The 17,169-nt window shown below is 37.4% G+C and overlaps 2 protein-coding genes across 2 annotated transcripts in view; one reads left to right on the top strand and one right to left on the bottom strand.

Moving 5' to 3' along the window:
* Positions 1-548: 548 nt before the first annotated feature.
* rlig1 (RNA 5'-phosphate and 3'-OH ligase 1) lies at positions 549-6,957 on the top strand. Its single transcript, XM_020919180.2, has 7 exons — positions 549-752; positions 1,245-1,362; positions 2,663-2,758; positions 3,395-3,511; positions 4,069-4,323; positions 4,548-4,714; positions 5,673-6,957. Exons 1-7 carry the CDS (start codon positions 663-665, stop codon positions 5,856-5,858), a joined length of 1,029 nt encoding a protein of 342 aa, XP_020774839.2. The 5' UTR covers positions 549-662; the 3' UTR covers positions 5,859-6,957.
* Positions 6,942-17,169, bottom strand: part of cep290 (centrosomal protein 290) — a 59,377-nt gene continuing 49,149 nt past the window's right edge. The window contains exons 44-52 of the mRNA XM_055155479.1: positions 14,194-14,328; positions 13,331-13,417; positions 12,541-12,714; positions 12,108-12,230; positions 11,535-11,701; positions 10,868-11,009; positions 9,204-9,277; positions 9,033-9,124; positions 6,942-8,202 (exon numbers count right to left, since the gene is read on the bottom strand). Coding sequence (XP_055011454.1) covers positions 7,964-8,202; positions 9,033-9,124; positions 9,204-9,277; positions 10,868-11,009; positions 11,535-11,701; positions 12,108-12,230; positions 12,541-12,714; positions 13,331-13,417; positions 14,194-14,328 — 1,233 coding nt within the window. The 3' untranslated portion in view covers positions 6,942-7,963. The remainder of the gene's footprint in view (positions 8,203-9,032; positions 9,125-9,203; positions 9,278-10,867; positions 11,010-11,534; positions 11,702-12,107; positions 12,231-12,540; positions 12,715-13,330; positions 13,418-14,193; positions 14,329-17,169) is intronic.

Raw genomic sequence — 17,169 nt, 5'->3', positions numbered from 1 at the left:
AGAAAGCAGAAAGGAGCCTCTCGCCAGCCACTCATGAGTCAGTGCTAGTGCAGCCTCTGAATTCTGGTGGTTCTGAGCTTTCACATGAGACATGGTCTTTCCATATACTGAGAATGAGAAACACTTCTATATGTTTTTTATCTGCAGGTTTTGTCACTGGCAACCCGCAGGCAGGTTCAGTTGTAATTTTAAGACCTTTTTACTCTAAGAGCGCAGGGTGCATATAGTTCCTCAACAAGAATGTGGATGATAAAACTCTGATTACTAGAATAAACATATTACCCAATATAAGATCTGATTGTTCTGCCTGGTGGTTGAGCGGTTAAAGCAACATATGCCAGACCAAAAAAAAAAAAAAAAAATCTAATAATTAATTAAATAATAATAGATAATTAACTTGAATAACAATAATATTTTTTTTATTATAACTTTAAGTATCCCCAGCTTATTTTAGTGCACTATCGTCAAATTTTGGGAGTATACTGGAGGAAAAACTAAAAATATGGGCTCTCTGTACGATAATATGACTGTGCGGATCTGGCAACACACTGGAGAAGACTACGCACGCTGGTCCATCAAACGCGCTTCGAACATCCATTGAGTTTCTGTGTAAATAAATCACACATTTTCCGCGTGATTTTGAGATTGGTGGCGGGGAGGAGATGCGGCGGCTCGGCTCGGTGCAGCACAAGGTTCCGTGCGTTTTTACCACGGAGGTGTGGGAAGAACCATCCCGAAAACGAGACTGTCAGGTGAGTGCTAATGCTCATGCTAACGGAGGATGCTAACGGATGCTAATGATGCTAAAGGCTAAAAACACTGCGCATTGTTGCTCTGCGTCTGTAATCACAATCTGATTTGTGACTGTTTTCTACCTTAACAAGCCTTATCCATTGCAAAATTTTACTAGTCGGCGTTTTTCATATTTACAAGACAAGCCTATGATGTAGTATGGGTATTAATAACATAATAGCTCAAGAATTCTGTATATTTCAGAACATGTTTGTAGAGATCTAAACTACAGGGATTGCAGCATTTACAGAGAATAAGACACCATGGACACACAGGGAGGTCATCTGACACACTGGTACATTTCAGAACATGTTTGTAGAGGTCTAAACTGTAGATTTTATACAGAAAAGACCCCATGGAGGCACAGGGACATTACATTATTATCTAAAAAGTGATTGAGCCTTTATGATTTCTTGATTTCAACCATTCAAAGTGAATTTTGGATTTGTCAGCCATATCAGGTCATTGCCACGGAGACCCTGAATCCTGTTGCCGTGGACGCGGATGTGGAGTCTGCGGTTGCCACGGAGAAAGTGGATGGCACCTGCTGCTACGTTTCCCTGTTCAGAGGTGAGAACCACTTTAAAATGACAGGTTTACATGTTTTTGTAATTATGGTTTGGTCTTAAGGGATAATACCATTGGACATCAATTAAGTAGCAATTTGTGAATAACGGAAAAGAATAAAAGGTAAAAAAATAAAAACTACAGGAAGTAGAGCAAAGTGTTAAAATGGAATACCTCCATCTATGTCATCAACAGAGGTGGGTAGAGACATAGAGTAGCCAAAAATTGTACCTTAGTAAGAGGAATGTTACTTCAAAATAATGTGACTCAAGTAGAATGATACATTGTAATGCTTAATTTGTTCGGGAGTGGTTTAATGTAGAAACTCAAGAAGAAGTAAGAAGTAGTGGTCTAAGAAGTGGTTGTAAGGGTGCAAGTATTTGGGAAAAGTACTCCTCAAGTAAGAGTAACTTAAAGAGTAATTTTCAGAATGTAGTATCTGATTTATAATTTGAAGTTACATTAGTACTGGAAGTACCAAGCATTAAGTAAAAGACACAAAAAATCAAATTGTAGACTTACTCACAGTGGAAAGAGGAACCACCAAAACTTTCACTTGAGAGTACTGTTACTTCAATAAAAAAGCTTGAATATAATTGCATTGACTTCACTTTAATGAAATGTGTACTCTAGCCTGCCATATGCACTTTAGATACATTAAAAGGCCCATATTACACCATTTCCTGATCTATGTTCTAATGTTGTTTCCTCATCAAAATACATACCTGCAGTTGTGTTTTGTTTCATTCACACATGTTTAACACACAAAACCTGCATATTTATGTTTTTCTTTCAAACTGAAAACAGTCCACTCCACCTTTTGATGTCATATGGTAATACTGGCAGTGCTCCACTGTGTTTTTAAATGCCATACATTTTCACTAGAATTATTTGGATGATTTCAACCCTGGAAGTACCTGTTTGTACTGACCAAAATGTGAAAGGTAACTGTTTCATGAAAGCTACTGCTTCATGACCCCTTGTGATGACAAGGTGGAACAGAGTGTTTTGAGCTTTGGAGATGTAGACTATCTACATTTAGACTAATAACAAAGGGTTACTTAAATGTGTGAATGAAACAAAATAGAGCTTTGGTATTGTTTTGACGAGGCAACAACAAAAGAACATGGCGCACAAAAGGCAATTTTGTGTAATATAGGGCCTTCAAAATAAACATTTATGAGTCTGAGTAGTTGACTTATTATTTATATATTATTATATTTATCTGCTAGGCATAACACTTTTTCTTTAAACAATTCAGTGTTTTGTCTCTGGTTTGTAAAGTGTATCTGTGTGTCTTCAGGTGAGCCGTACCTTTGGGCTCGACTGGACCGAAAGCCAAACAAACAGGCGGAAAAGCGCTTTAAGAGACACCAGCATCTGCATCGCACTGGCAAAGGTCTGGACACAGTCTGAATATGAGAAGGAGGTTTCAATGTAATCTAAATGAATAGCGGTTTAGGAGAGCTACGAATCACTGGTTATGTAATACATGGCTCACAGTAATAAAATAAACTATACAAGTCACACATGATATAGAATGTTTTTTATAAAGAAACAAATGCATCTTTACACCAGGATCATGTTGAAAACCCCAATTTGTTGGAGAAATTCAATTGTCTTAAGAATTGGAATGGTACACTATTGCTTCAACTGTTTTACATTTGAAATTGCGGTCTGCTTGTCTGGCAAATCCAGACCAATATCTCTGCATTTTTTATGCAAAGAGATGCTGGTTGGTCAGTCAGTCATGTCTTTTTTCCTTATAAGCAGCCATATTTGTTTTGATATGAAGGGAGCATGCATGTCCCTGATTGGTAAATCCACCTGTCAATCATGTCCATCTGAACTCTGGGAGATTTGCCCAGTATTGGAGAAGTGTGTATTCTGGATCAGAGGGAAGCAGTCTGCAGTATCTACAGTATCAACAAAAGATGAAAAGAATAAATATGTATAAAATGATAACTGAAAGATAATATGTCTAAATACTGTTTTGTCACAGCCCTGTTGTTTGTTGTCTAATGTGGTGGTGCAGGTTTCTCGTGGAATGTAGAGGAGGACTTTAAATCTGTCCCTGAGTTCTGGATCCCAGCTCGTGGAGTCAAACATGAGAACAATCAGCCTGTGCCAGATGAGAATGGACATATCCCAGGTACAAAAAAATCACAACACGTTTAACAACAACAACAACAACTTTTATCACTACACTGGGACCTATAAGATGAAACAGACATTGGCACAAAATTCTGTGTCTTCTCTGTCAGTATAAATAAACTTAAGTGGTGCCTTTATTTAACCCCAAAGACGTGATTGTTGTCAGTTTAAAATACTTAAAGATTAAGAAAAGACATAAGAGTAATATGACAAGTTTGTGGAGCCAGTCCCAAACAAATAATGAGAAGGTTCAACATTTGTGGATCACAAGTTTGCAGTTTTCTTTCTTTTTTTTGAGCTTTCTACTGTGCTATAAAGTTTCCTCATCAAAAATATGTTTCATAACATAGTTTCATTAGCAGAACGCAGTCTGATTGTGTGTGTTGTGATATCACTCTGAAGGGGGAGTGACATAACACGAGGAGGAAAAGGAGGGGAGACTGAGAGTGTTAAAAGCGAAAGAAAACTTATAAAACATGTTAATACTTTGTTCTCAGGAAATCTAGCATTTCCAAAACAATAAACGCTAACGACCCCTGTTTCCTCTCTGCTCAGGCTGGGTTCCAGTGGACAGACACAGTAAACAGTACTGCTGGCACTCCTCTGTGGTGGACTATGAGCTTGGAGCCGCTTTGGTCCTTAGGCTCATATCCCATAGTAATCTCAACAACCACAACAACTGCAACACTCACTGTGACCAACAGGAGGAGCAGCAGAGGGGGACGCTCGAGATAACCGCTGTTCCTTTAAATGAGCTCTTGGAGCAAACTCTCGAGCTCATCGGGACCAACGTCAACGGGAATCCATACGGTAAAAGTGTTTTTTATTAAAGTTAGTCTTAGATAGTCAGATATGCAGGGACAGACGTTATCATGTAACTTTGGTTGTCGCCGTAGTAACATGGTGCTGTGAAAAATGTATGACCATTCTAGCAGTTAGTCCTGTCACGTTAACAAATTTTGAAGTGTGAAGGCTGGTATCTAAGGTTTACATTGTGTTAATCGTAATCATGATTGATGTATTGTATTGTGTAGGTTTGGGCTGTAAGAAGCGCCCGGTGCACTGCCTGGTGTCTCACGGCTCTCTGCCCCTCTGCGGCCCTCCTCCTCTGGACTTCCACAAACTCCACTCGTGGCTCCAGAGGCCGGAGGGGCGAGTGGAGGGGATCGTCTGGCACTGCCCCAACGGAACTCTACTCAAGGTAATGTCAACTTTATAATGTGCTGATTTACTTTATATTTCTTTTATGTTTGAATTGAATGAACCAGGCTCACAGCAGATTGATATGTGTAGCACTCTGACTTGGGTCAGCTCTATGTTCCCACATTCATTAAGTTGTAGGCTTATGGTTTAGGTAGGGGTTATAGATTTACTTACAAAAATGTCTTTTAAATGTGAAAAAACAAGAGCCATTTGAACAGTCAGGTACAACACAGGTACACTCCCCTCTAAAGTTCTACACATTTATCTGAAGTGTTTGGGAAATGGCAGAACATTCAATCAAATACTCCATGCTGATTGGTGGAAGTGTCACAACAGCAGAACAAACTGAAAAACCAAATGTAAGTTAAATCCAATTGAGAGAAACGCACAGACATCTTTCACTCTGCACATTTTTCATAAACTAACTACTCTGTATTTTTGATCAAATAGACTCAAATATATCTGTCTACATTTTTGTTGTGTTTGGGCACTTCTCCTTTGACTCTGCCCAAACCACAAAGCTGCTCTGTGATTGGCCTGGACCACCAGTGGTTTAATAGGGATGGTTTATTGTTATATAGGAAGATTTTCACAGACATTAGTATTGGTCCGAAATTGAAAATGTAGCCGATATTTGGCCCAGATATTTTTTTCTGCACGTACCATGTGCCATTCCCAATTTGTCCTGAGTGTATCAGATCTGTCTTTTTGAACAGACTCATGAGTGAAAATATGAATTTATGTCACAGATAAATATATTTTATAATTTATTCTTTATTTTATTTATAAAGTTATGCTGTAAACTTCACTGTAATGTAACATAAATTCAGTCCTTATGGGATTTTCAAAGCTTCACATCAGTAGACATATTGGATAATGGCACTGTCCGAGCCAGATGCATTCTTGCCGATTCTGTATATCAGTACTTTTAATCATAATGTATTTCTCTTTCTCAGCTGCACCGGCATCATGTGGGGCTACGGTGGCCTGATGGGGACACTCTCCTCTCCTCTCGCCCTGTGGTGGTGCACGTCAACGCCACGGTGAACGAATACGACGACAGTAAAGATTTATTCACGTCTTTCTCCAAACTCAACGGACACAAGTTTGACAGACTCCAGGATCTCACATTTGAGAGTTAGAAAAAAAGTATGGGCCAAAAGATTTACCTCAAAAGAAGAAAACATTCTCATTTAGTTTGACATTTTTTAAGTGCTGCAGTTGTCTAAAGAAATTCTTAGTGGACTAAAGACATGTCCTGCTGATTGATTAGTCGGTTTAAAAGGGGGCGTGGCAAAAGCTCTCGAAACGATTACGTATCTTTATGTATCTGACCCAAACTCACAAGACGACACCTGTATGTGAGATCTTGTAAAAATTACTATTTATGCAGAAAAAAGTACCAAGAAACTAGGTATTAATAAAATAAGTTATACAAGTTTTGGGTTGACTAAGACACCATCAACATTTATCAGTGGAACAGTGTGATTGGTTGCAGACTCCGCCCCCGCAGCCTGGTGTTTGTATCAGAAACACCCGGCTGTAATCAGGGCAGTCTACTTGTCTACTTTGCACTAAAATTGCCAAAAACTACTAGAAACAGTAGATAATGCTATTAAAACTCCTTATGCACAGTTTAGTAGCAAAAAAGAGGGATTTAGTGTTTAGTTCCACTTTAAAATCATGAATGGTAGTATTTATAGTAGTACAGAATGTATTTGTTTACATTCTCTGTAAATAATCAATACTGAAGTTGACAGTTGAATTTTGAACTTACTCCTAGGCCTGTTACAATAACATTTTGAGGTACAACATATCACTACAGAGAAATATAACGATAAATGATAATACGGAAAGTACTTTATACCACTTACACAAAAACAATAAAACAGGATAATCCCAGTAAACTTTTTTTTTAATGAACAGTATTTGTAAAAGTATCCCCATTTTTGCAAAGACAGATATTACAAAAGCAAAATAAAATAGTTCCATCTAATCATATATTGACCGATAAGTGGATATAGTAATTATTGTGACAAGCCTTATTACTGCTGTTCTAACATGGGTGGGTTGGACTTTGAATGATTTTTTTTTTGTTTAAATTTTCTAAATAAAATAGTTTACAAACTATAAAAAGGTTTACAAATGCTAATTGTCTTATGTCAAAATAAAGATTTGCTGTAATTTTTTGTTAATCTGAACAAATGTGAAATAAAAAACGACTCCAACATGAAAATCGTTTATTTACAAGTGAATATTACATCTTTCATACACACATTTACAAATTCACAAAACTTTCTACAAAGTATAAATATCAAGCTGCCAGAGAGAAATGATTAATTATACATTTTAATTGATACTTTTCAGCTGATGTCATCAATGTTTTTGGGGGTTGAATCTAACTGAGGCACTGCTCTGTCTGAAGATCTGTTATCTTTAATCTGTGCTTTATTTTAACCCAAACTGATTTATCAAACAGTTTTCTGTTAGTCACTCACTTGTTGAAAATCAAAAAGGACTGTAAACACTTGTATTTATCCCACTGTGATGTCACTGCTAAGTATCAATTGACCTGAAGAAATTTAAGAAGAACACTTTGTAAGAGAAGGCTTGTAGGTGCAAACAGAAGATAAAATAATACAGAAATAAGATAATACAGAAATATAATTATTGTGATATTGTGTAGAATGTGCTATAGCATAACAGTGGTGGAGGGTGTTGGGTTTTTGTCCAGAAACTGGGTGGTTGCTGGTTCAGGTTTTGGCTGAGTACATGCGTTAAAGCTTTTTGAATCTTTCCACAATGTTAGAACGTTGGTCGCTCATCAAAAACATGTCTCAAGAGGTTTTAGATGTCATTCATGCACGTTTGAGTTCAGTTCTCTCTCAGGCCCTAGTTTATGGTTAGCAGTATGATTCTGTCCAATCAGCCCACCTCCCTACGTTCTCCCACACTGCTATTTTTCATAAATATACAAAAGTATGATACAAAACAATATGCTACAACTTCACAAGCCTGACGCAAAGAGCATAGCATTTTCAAAACTATAAAAGGTAACATGGTGATCTAAACATGAGCTCTTTAATGCCATACAGTGGAACATTCATAGACATTCCCCATGAACCTGAAAAGTTACGTTGTTCACACTGTAACAAAACTATGCATTTCAGGCCTTTATTTGATTTATTACGGGGCATTTTTTACGTTGATTTCCCCTAGCAGTGATGTTGTTGCTATGGTTACCTCTCTAGCTGACGGACACGTTGGGCAGGTCGGCGCCGAATCGCTCGCACACTTTCCTGAGCTGTTCCTCCAGTAGGATGTTCTTTTTGAGTGCCATGTTGTAGTTGTATTTTAAATCCTCGATCTCCTCGAAAAACGCAGGGTCAAAGGTCGCCAGCTCGCTCCTCAGCTTCTGCACTTCCGTCTGTAACCGCGAACGCTCCGACTCGGAACGCTCCAGACGGGATTCCAACTTCGACATGTCTGAGGAAAACGACAGAAAGACAAGAGTGGGTTTAAGATAGGACTGAATCAATTGAGAAAAATATATAAATAAAGCGCAGTGATTAGAGTTGACATTTTGTTTTAACTATAGGATTCTGTTCAAAGTTCACATTTTAAACACGGCTAAAAAACTGACAAAAAGACAAACTAATACAAGAATCACATTTCAGAACATGTTTGTACAGATCTAAACTACAGGATTAGCAGTTTTTATGTAGAATAAAACAGGATATATTGCTTGTGGAGGAAATGATTGTATTAAAAATAGGTGAAACATTTGCAACGTTGGCAGAGTGATAAACAATTCAGAACAAAATTTGATCTTTTGAATGGTGAAAAGTCCTCAAAATGTCACCTATAAACAGGAAGCTGACACCCCTGCGTAGATTGCGTTCACTTCACATGAGCACATTGTAAGTTTAAATTCTATGCTGGAACTTTACTTTTTACCTGTCAGATTGCAGATTTGTTGACCTGGTTTATGGTTCATATATTTGTAATCCACATGAAACAAAAACTGGCACAAAGTTCAACGTCTTCTCTGTCAGTTAATTATTTTTTCACAATAGCTTCAGAAAATGGTGCCATTATTCAGCCCCAAAGATGTGATTGTTGTCAGTTAAAAGGACTTAATAAGACAGGTTTGTGGAGCCAATCTCAAACAAATAATAAGGTTCAACATTTGGAGATTTAATTTAAAACAGTGAACCTCCCATAGAGTTATATAGCCCCCTGCACAGCATCTGAAATTATGACACTTAAAATCACCCATGTATGAATTAATAAGTGCATTGTGTAAATATTCTAACCCTCTTTGGTAGATTTCTTCGTTTCCTTCTTGTCTTCTGTGATCTGTTGTTTTAGTTCAGTAATCTCCCTCTGCAGCTCAGAGTTTATCAACCTAAAACACAAACAAATAATACGGATGATTGTAAATACTTTGAGGATAATGCACATGGTGATGTAACAGTCGTCCAGACCTGAGAGCCTGAAACTCCTTCATGAGTCCAGAGTCGCTCTTTGCTCCAGAGGGAAAACTCTTCAACAGCTCCACCTGCAACACAAGCACTGAACATTTTATACACGTGCCAGTTAAGTCTGTTCAAATACAGTATAATAATATTAGGAGTAAGCATATGGATGAACTGCCAACTAAATAAATGTCTTCCATGTGCATAATTTATGCCTTCACTTTTGGGGGAATTTTCTGTGTTGATGACATACATAGAGGTATTCAGTTTTTAGAACTCAGGAGGAATGCTACAGACAGACTCTGAAAGCTGTTTGTTCCACCTCCGTACTTCTATACACCGCACCGCTATAGATGATGAATTACTGCTGTATTGTGTAAAATCTCTCCGGTAGGTGGGTACTTTTTTTATTTAAGCAATCGCTGCTTTTTGGTCATGATGTATGTAATGCACCACTAACAGGGCTAACTGGTATATTAAGCTTTTCCCAAATCCAGTAGGAAGAAGGGAAATAATGTCTCTCCCCTTGATAAAATTCACCAAACATTCTCTTTTTTCTGGTTTTAAATCCTCGATCTCGGGAATGGTTGCTAACACAGAGTATATGGCTCTTCGCTGATTGGCTGGTGCCCGAACTCACACTTCCGGGGTTCTTGCAAACCATCTAGTGTATTTCGATTCCTCACCTAGTCGCTGGAGAGAAATGAAACTGAGCGGAGGCACTAGGTGGCGCCAGCCTGGCTAGTAGAATCCATGGCAAAAGGAGAAATTCAATTTGTCAATTGGACAAAAAAAATAATTTTAGTTTAGTTTAGTTTATTTATCAGGGACAATGCACATAAAAAAACAATGAGCTACACAAAGACCTCATATGCTTGTTCTTGGTTATAGCAAAATTGCTAATTTCCACTTTCAGTCCCTGGACAGGTTAATGTTATAAATGGCGTAAATGCCAATAAAATACAATACAATGTACAGTGATACAATCATTCATCCAGTCAATCAGTAAAACTATAGTCCCATTCAGTCTCAGTCATCACATACATAAACTAAAAATTAAGTTTTGCCCAGTTGACAAATTGTATTTCTCCTATTGTCTTACTGCTCTAATATTATTACATTTCTTCTTTTTATGGTTGCTGCCGAAAATTTAATTTCCTTCGGGATCAATAAAGTATCTGTCTATTTATTTATCTTAAATTTTTCTTCATAAACTCCTATATGACTGATGTAAAACTATAATCAATATTTACTGCAGTTTTTATCCCATCAAACAAAGATAAGTTTCATATGACAGGTTCATTTAGTTCTAAAGTGAAAACAATATTTTACATTTGTATTGTATTCTACAGGTTTGACAAGTCTCTCAAAGCTGACTAAAGTCATCATTCACTCACTCCATAGACTGAGGTGGTTTAATACTTCTGTAGCCACACCTGCCCTGGCGCAGACTTACAGAATGTATTTAACCCAAATGAGAGACTTATGTGCAGATAGTCGTCTTAAAATGAAAATCTCTCAAAGTATACATTGATGTTTCATTTCACAGACCAAAATCCAGACAGAACCCTATATTTAACCCATTTATATTTAAGCCTTATGTTACATTTATAGAGATTATATGGGTGGTTATATGTGTTGTATGGGGTTTGGGAGTGTACTGAGTCTCACACCTGGTCCTCCAGTCTCCTCACGTGTCTCTGCGTCTCCTCCTCTCGCTCCTTTGACTCTTTCACTTTCAATTTGAGTTCAGACAAAATGGACGACTTCTCTGACAGCTCCTTCTCCAGCTCCTGCATCTTATTCTCAAACATCCTGCACAAGAGATAAAAAGAGAATATTTACAAGAAAAATAACTATGACAATACATTTTTACAAGAACAAATGTCAAATCACAAATACAGCCACTGAATAAAGTGAATATTTGTGAATGTAGATGCATCTTTGTGGTTCTATGATGTCACAGTTTAAACTGTTGAGGAATATTTCAAATCATTTACAGATCTTAGTCCCAAAGAAATCTCCAATTTTAATGTATTACAATACTGCCCTCTGCTGGGCAAATGAAGGAAGTACACAGACTATTAGAACAATTATGACTGTGCAACCATAAGTGTTATGACATTGTATTACTAATAGTTTAATTTAATGTTGGACACAGATATATTTTTTTAATCTGACAAGATCCCAGATCTCTCTCAGTTTATGTCCAGTTTAGTCCTGCGCTCGTCCTGGTTCAATCCTGGTTCAGTCCTGGTTCAGTCCTGGTTCAGTCCTGGTTCAGTCCTGGTTCAGTCCTGGTTCAGTCCTTGTTCAATTCTGGTCTAGCGTGTTATAGACCTGTTGAGGACTGAAGTCTTGGTCTTGCCCTGTTCTCCTTTGGCTGAAGTCTGGTTCAGGGCGGATCTGAACCTGGCTTTGGTCTCCTCCAGGTCCGACTCCAGTTTTTCGACTGTCAGCTCCAAAGTTTTTTGTGTCCCCCTCAGACGCGCAGAAGTTTCTGCCTCCTGAATCATACAAAAAAAAAATAAAAAATTTTAAAAGTTAAAATTTGAATTGTTGCAATTAGAAAATCATAAATGCTTCTTTTTCTAATATACAGTCCTAGATGTGGGAGTACTCTTATATGAGTAATATATTTTGCAGTGTAACAGTACTTGAGTAAAAGTTGTGGTTCCTCTTCCCGCTGTGAGTAAGTTTACGAGTGACAAAAGATTCATGTTGACAATACGAAATGATTTGAACATTTGTGTTTCTTGCACAGTTCCTTCAGATATGATTTAATTTGTCTAATTTTTAAAAATACTAGTGTTTGTGAATTATGTCATGTTTAGCCCATCAAATTAATTACGTTCACCCCAAGTTATAAATCAGTTGAGATGAATTCATAAATTTGTCAAATAAACAGATTACCCTCTTGATCTCTCTCCTGAGTCGTTCATTCTCCATGACGATCTTCTCCAGACCTTTGGTTTTAGCCTCAAGTTTCGACACGAGCTGAGCTTCACTTTCGGCCTTCTGCTTCTCACACTCCTCCTGAGAAAAAAAAACATAGAGATACCATTATTACCACTGATTAGAACAAAATGGAGGTTAAATAGTATGTAAATAATCCAATCTGAGGTCTATCCTCTGCCAAAATAGGTGCATACCCAAAAAACCTTCAAGTAGTAGAGAAAGATTTTCTAATATGAAATAACTTACAACAAAGGTAACATTTTCATATTGTATTTTTGCTGTTTCTCTGTAATTACTGTGCCTATCCACATGAAACCAAACTTGTGATTTGATTAATCTTGCATCCCTAAATGGTATTTTATGCTCTTATTAATACATGTTTCCACACCTTGAGTTTCTGGCACTGTTTCTCCAGAGCTCGGATCTTGTCCTGGTCAGATTCAGATAAAGTTGAGTTTTTCTTTAAGTTCTCGTTTTCTCTCTGAACTCTCTCCACAACTTTCTTCATCAAACCGATTGTCTTCTCCAGCTCTGGCACTGTTTTACCGCTCGAACCACCACTCTGACAAACAAAAGCACAAAATGAAAAGGTTAATAATAATGCATTGGCTTTTTCTAGCACCATCCACAGTGCTTTACATTGCATTATTCACTCACTCCACCACACTCACTGGTGGTAAACTAGCACTGTGTGGACCATCGGCCCATCCAAGCAGCAACACTCACAACAAAACACATACACAACAAATTCATACTAGGCAATTTGGGTGAAGTGCCTTGCCTAAGGACACAACAACAGAACTTAGTCTGAGCAGAAACCCAACCTTTGGGTTGAGGGACCACTTCTTTAACCACTGAGCCGCTGTTGCCCTGTTATTAGATTCAGCAAGATATATTATGAATTATTTCTTGCATTTAGTAATAAACTATAGCATTTGTAGATCATTATCTTACATTTTGTTTATATTAAACCATCCACAATGTTGTCAAAAGTATTGACAATGAGATATGGAAAAAAAAAAAAAATTCTCATTATCAGGACAGAATCAGAATAAAAAAAAGTTGAAAATGACAGTCTATTACAAAAAGAGCATTTTAATCAGGATCATTATGGTTTTGAAGGTTGAACGTCTAACTATCATAACAACACTGTTAGTGACTCAGAATTTAAAACTCACTCCTCTGACGTGGGCCAATCTCTTCTCCACTTCAGCTTTGTCTTTTTTCAGAGCATTGCACATCTCCTTCAGGTCTGCCACCTGGTCCTGCAACAATATTTTTTGTTATTGCACGATACCAAAACTGAGAAATGAGCTGGTTCGGGTATCAGTTCCATCATATCAGTTAAGCTGATATTGTGATTGGGTCTTTAACTGGATCATGTAATGAGACATTCTAAGAGAGCCTATAAATAATGTATGAAGTTTTATTCATACAAAGCTGTTCAGTAACATAACACAACTGCATCTCTTGTGTAATAAGTTAACTATGTTTGTATGTAAAAGTACCATTTCAGTCCCTATAGTAGTATTGATTAATTTCGTGAATCAGCAGATTCTTATAGTCAAAGAGTAAATATCTCTATTGAAACTGAAAAAGTTGGACCAGTACATGGAAACAACACAAAGACTAAGGATCTCGTATATTTGATGCCACTTTCTGATAATATTGTGTGAGAAATGGTACCTAGAATACGCTAGGAGACATTAGACTTATTGGAATTGGAAATATTTGATAACGTAAGAATATTGAAGTATCGCTTTTGTAGATAGAAATATCCAGATTACGTGCTGTCTTGGATCAAATAAAAGTACATTATACAACATGTCTTTACACGTTTTTCTTAAACATTTGTGGTTTTTTGATCAAAAGAAACCCGTCACATAATAACATCATATGGAGGATTCACAGCACATCAATCATGCAGGGCTCTTATTTTGAAAAAATACAGCCCCCGTGCTTTGAAGAGGCCCGAGAGACGTTTTTGTGGTTATTTTTAGGAGTTTAGGTGGATGTTTTAGTTGAATGTTTAGGTGCGTACTTTGAGGCGAGGGATGTCTTTCTTGCTCTGCTCAAGTTGAAACTTCAGCTCCAGATTTTCTGACGCCAGTTTGAGGTTTTCTTTGTAGACGTCCTGGTCTCTCTGGGAGGGGGTGCCTGTGCCGCGACCAGAAGTCTGAAAAACACGTGTGGTTATAAAGTTATATAATATAATTCTTTATATTTACAGGAGAAAAAAAAAAAAAGAGGGGGGGACATCAGAGCATTCGACTGGCATTTCATATTTTAAAACCAAAAATTATCATTTTTATAGTGATCAGCTTCCAAACTTGCTCCTTTTTGGTTAATTTCATCTCAAGTTGCCATTTGAAGCTGTGTCAAAGCAGGTATTCAAAACAGTCTTCTATTTTATCTTATCTTCAATCCAATCCACTTTATGATAAAATAAACTACTAAAATAATCGCACTAGTCTTAAAATAATAAAGCCAATAAAATAAAATAAGAGCAAAATCATAGAACAGCAATAAATAAATAAAACCAATAAAAAATACATTTAAAAATAAAATAAATAAAAAATATATAAATAAAAGACACAGAGGACCACACAACTCCCACGGTGTTAAAAGCCAGAAAATAAAAGTGGGTCTTAAGGCGAGACTTAAAACTCTCCACTGTGGGGGCTGCTCGGACGTGGAGGGGCAGAGTGTTCCAGAGCTGAGGGCCGACCACAGAGAAGGTCCTGTCCCCCCTGATTTCAAGTCTCGTTTTAGGCACCACGAGCTGGAGCTGGCCCTCGGACCTCAGAGCGTGCAGGGGTGTAAATTTGAATGAGGTCCGAGATGTACTGTGGGGCCAGTCCGTTCAAAGCTTTAAAAACAAACAATACAATCTGAAAATCTATTCTAAAATTAACAGGAAGCCAGTGCAAAGACGCAAGGATTGGGGTGATGTGCTCTTTCCTTTTTGTTCCTGTTAAAAGTCGCGCTGCAGAGTTTTGGACTAACTATAATCGATAAAGTGCATTTTGTGAGATAATAAAGTGCATTACAGGAGTCCAGGCATGATGAAATAAAAGCATGCATAACTTGTTCAAAAAGTTTAAAAGATAAAAAAGGTTTAACTTTAGATAAAAGCCGCAAATGATAAAAACTTGATTTTAAAACACCACTGATCTGCTTGTCAAACTTAAAATCACTGACTAAGGTGATGCCAAGGTTGGTGACTGTGGTGATCGTCATTTAAAATATTGTTGTTCCTCGCAGTACAGATTTTTTTTCTTATTTCTTACCAACTAAATCAGAATTTTTGGTAGCAACAAGGAATAAGGCAGTTCAAATGAGGCTAAAATTCAAAAGCTAAGCAATAAATCATGTATATTAATGACAAGGCCCATTATACCGCCAATCCACCACATTAATCCAACTACAACATTGAACATTTCACCTGCCAAAATCTCAGCGGACACTACTAAATTTTGAACAGGCAAGCTTTTATCTCTACTCGTCTGGACTATTCCAATGCACTCTACACTTCATCACTTGCAGTTCGTCCAGAACTCTGCTGCTCGTCTTTTAACAGGGAGCAAAAAGCCCGAACACATCACTCCAATTCTTGCGTCATTGTTTTTTGGTGTCTAAGACGTGACTTAAAACCAGGGGGACATAGCCTTTTCTGTGGCTGACCCCAAGCTCTGGAACGCTCTGCCCCCCACACGTCCCAACAGCCCCCACAGTGAAGTGTTTTAAAGAGACAGTTTGGAATTTTGGACAGAAGACCTCATTTCCTAGTGAGCCAGAGTGTTTAAGACATGTGGAGACACTTTTTTAAATATTCCATCCAGTCCATGTATTTGCAGAGGTCGCTGGTGCTAGGCTAGTGCATGTCAATGGCCATAGTTATCCTGCCACTAAAAATGGTCTTACCCACTCCACAAAACACCCGAAGCACCAGACTGTCAATGTAAATGTCTGTGTCGATAGAATAAGTTTAGAAGTAAAACCAACCTTGCAAGGATTTATGTCTGAGCAGCAGCAGCAGCAGCAGCAGCGAGTTGTACTTCATGATAGAAAGTTCTGCACCAGTGGACTGATATATGAGAAAATAGTCCCTCAACATGTGACGATTCACGCAATACAAGGTTAGTTTTATTTCAGACATTATTCTATCAACACAGACATTCACATGGACAGTCTGGTGTAATAATAGATTTGCTTCAGGTGTTTTGTGGAGTGGGTAAGACTGTTTTTAGTGGCAGGATAACTATGGCCATTGACATGCACTAGCCTAGCACCAGCGACCTCTGCAAATACAAGGACTGGATGGAATATTTAAAAAAGTGTCTCCACACGTCTCCAACACTCTGGCTCAGTAGGAAATGACGCCCTTTGTCAAAAATTCCTAACTGTCCCTTTAAGTCTCGTCTTGAGATTCACTTTTATTCTGTGGCTTCCTTCCTGTGGTCCTCTATGTCTTTTATATTTTTTTTAGTTTTTATCCATTTTATTTTTTTAGTACTGCCTTTATTTATTGATTTTATTATTTATGTTCATTGATTTTATTATTCTTTAATCTATTGATTCTATTAGTTCACACTGTTTGAACATAATTCCTCTGGCTTTTAAAGTGAAACGTTTTACACAGCTATGTGAAGCACTTTAGAAATAAGTCTTGTTTATAAAATGTGCATACAAATAAAGTTGGATTAGACTGGATGGGAGGGCATCTGATTCTACAATTATATCAATGAGTTTGAATGACACAAAAATACTCAATGTAATACAGTGTTCCCACTCTTTTTCACTGACAAAATTTCTGAACTTTTCCATGACTTTAATAACCTAAAATGAAATAACCTTCATAACCTAAAATGAATTTTCTGACTTTAAGGCACCACATGTGCAACTGATCAGACTTTTAGGGCTAAATATAAAATGTTAACCCTTTCCACTCACCTTATGGTTTGGTATTAGTTTTTTAACAAACTAAACTGTTAAAAAACGAAGTTGTAAAAATCGA

This window comes from Boleophthalmus pectinirostris, unplaced genomic scaffold (genome assembly GCF_026225935.1).
Source record: "Boleophthalmus pectinirostris isolate CB_2022bp ecotype Guang Dong unplaced genomic scaffold, ASM2622593v1 HiC_scaffold_2, whole genome shotgun sequence".
NCBI lineage: Eukaryota > Metazoa > Chordata > Actinopteri > Gobiiformes > Gobiidae > Boleophthalmus > Boleophthalmus pectinirostris.
Note: the sequence above shows the minus strand (reverse complement) of the source record. Positions and strands in the feature narration are given on the sequence as shown.

Coding starts and splice junctions, on each gene's coding strand:
- rlig1 (XM_020919180.2), top strand. CDS start 663: ATGCGGCGGCTCGGCTCGGTGCAGCACAAGGTTCCGTGCGTTTTTACC. Junction 1,363..2,662: donor CTACGTTTCCCTGTTCAGAG/GTGAGAACCACT, acceptor GTGTGTCTTCAG/GTGAGCCGTACCTTTGGGCT. Junction 4,324..4,547: donor CGTCAACGGGAATCCATACG/GTAAAAGTGTTT, acceptor TGTATTGTGTAG/GTTTGGGCTGTAAGAAGCGC.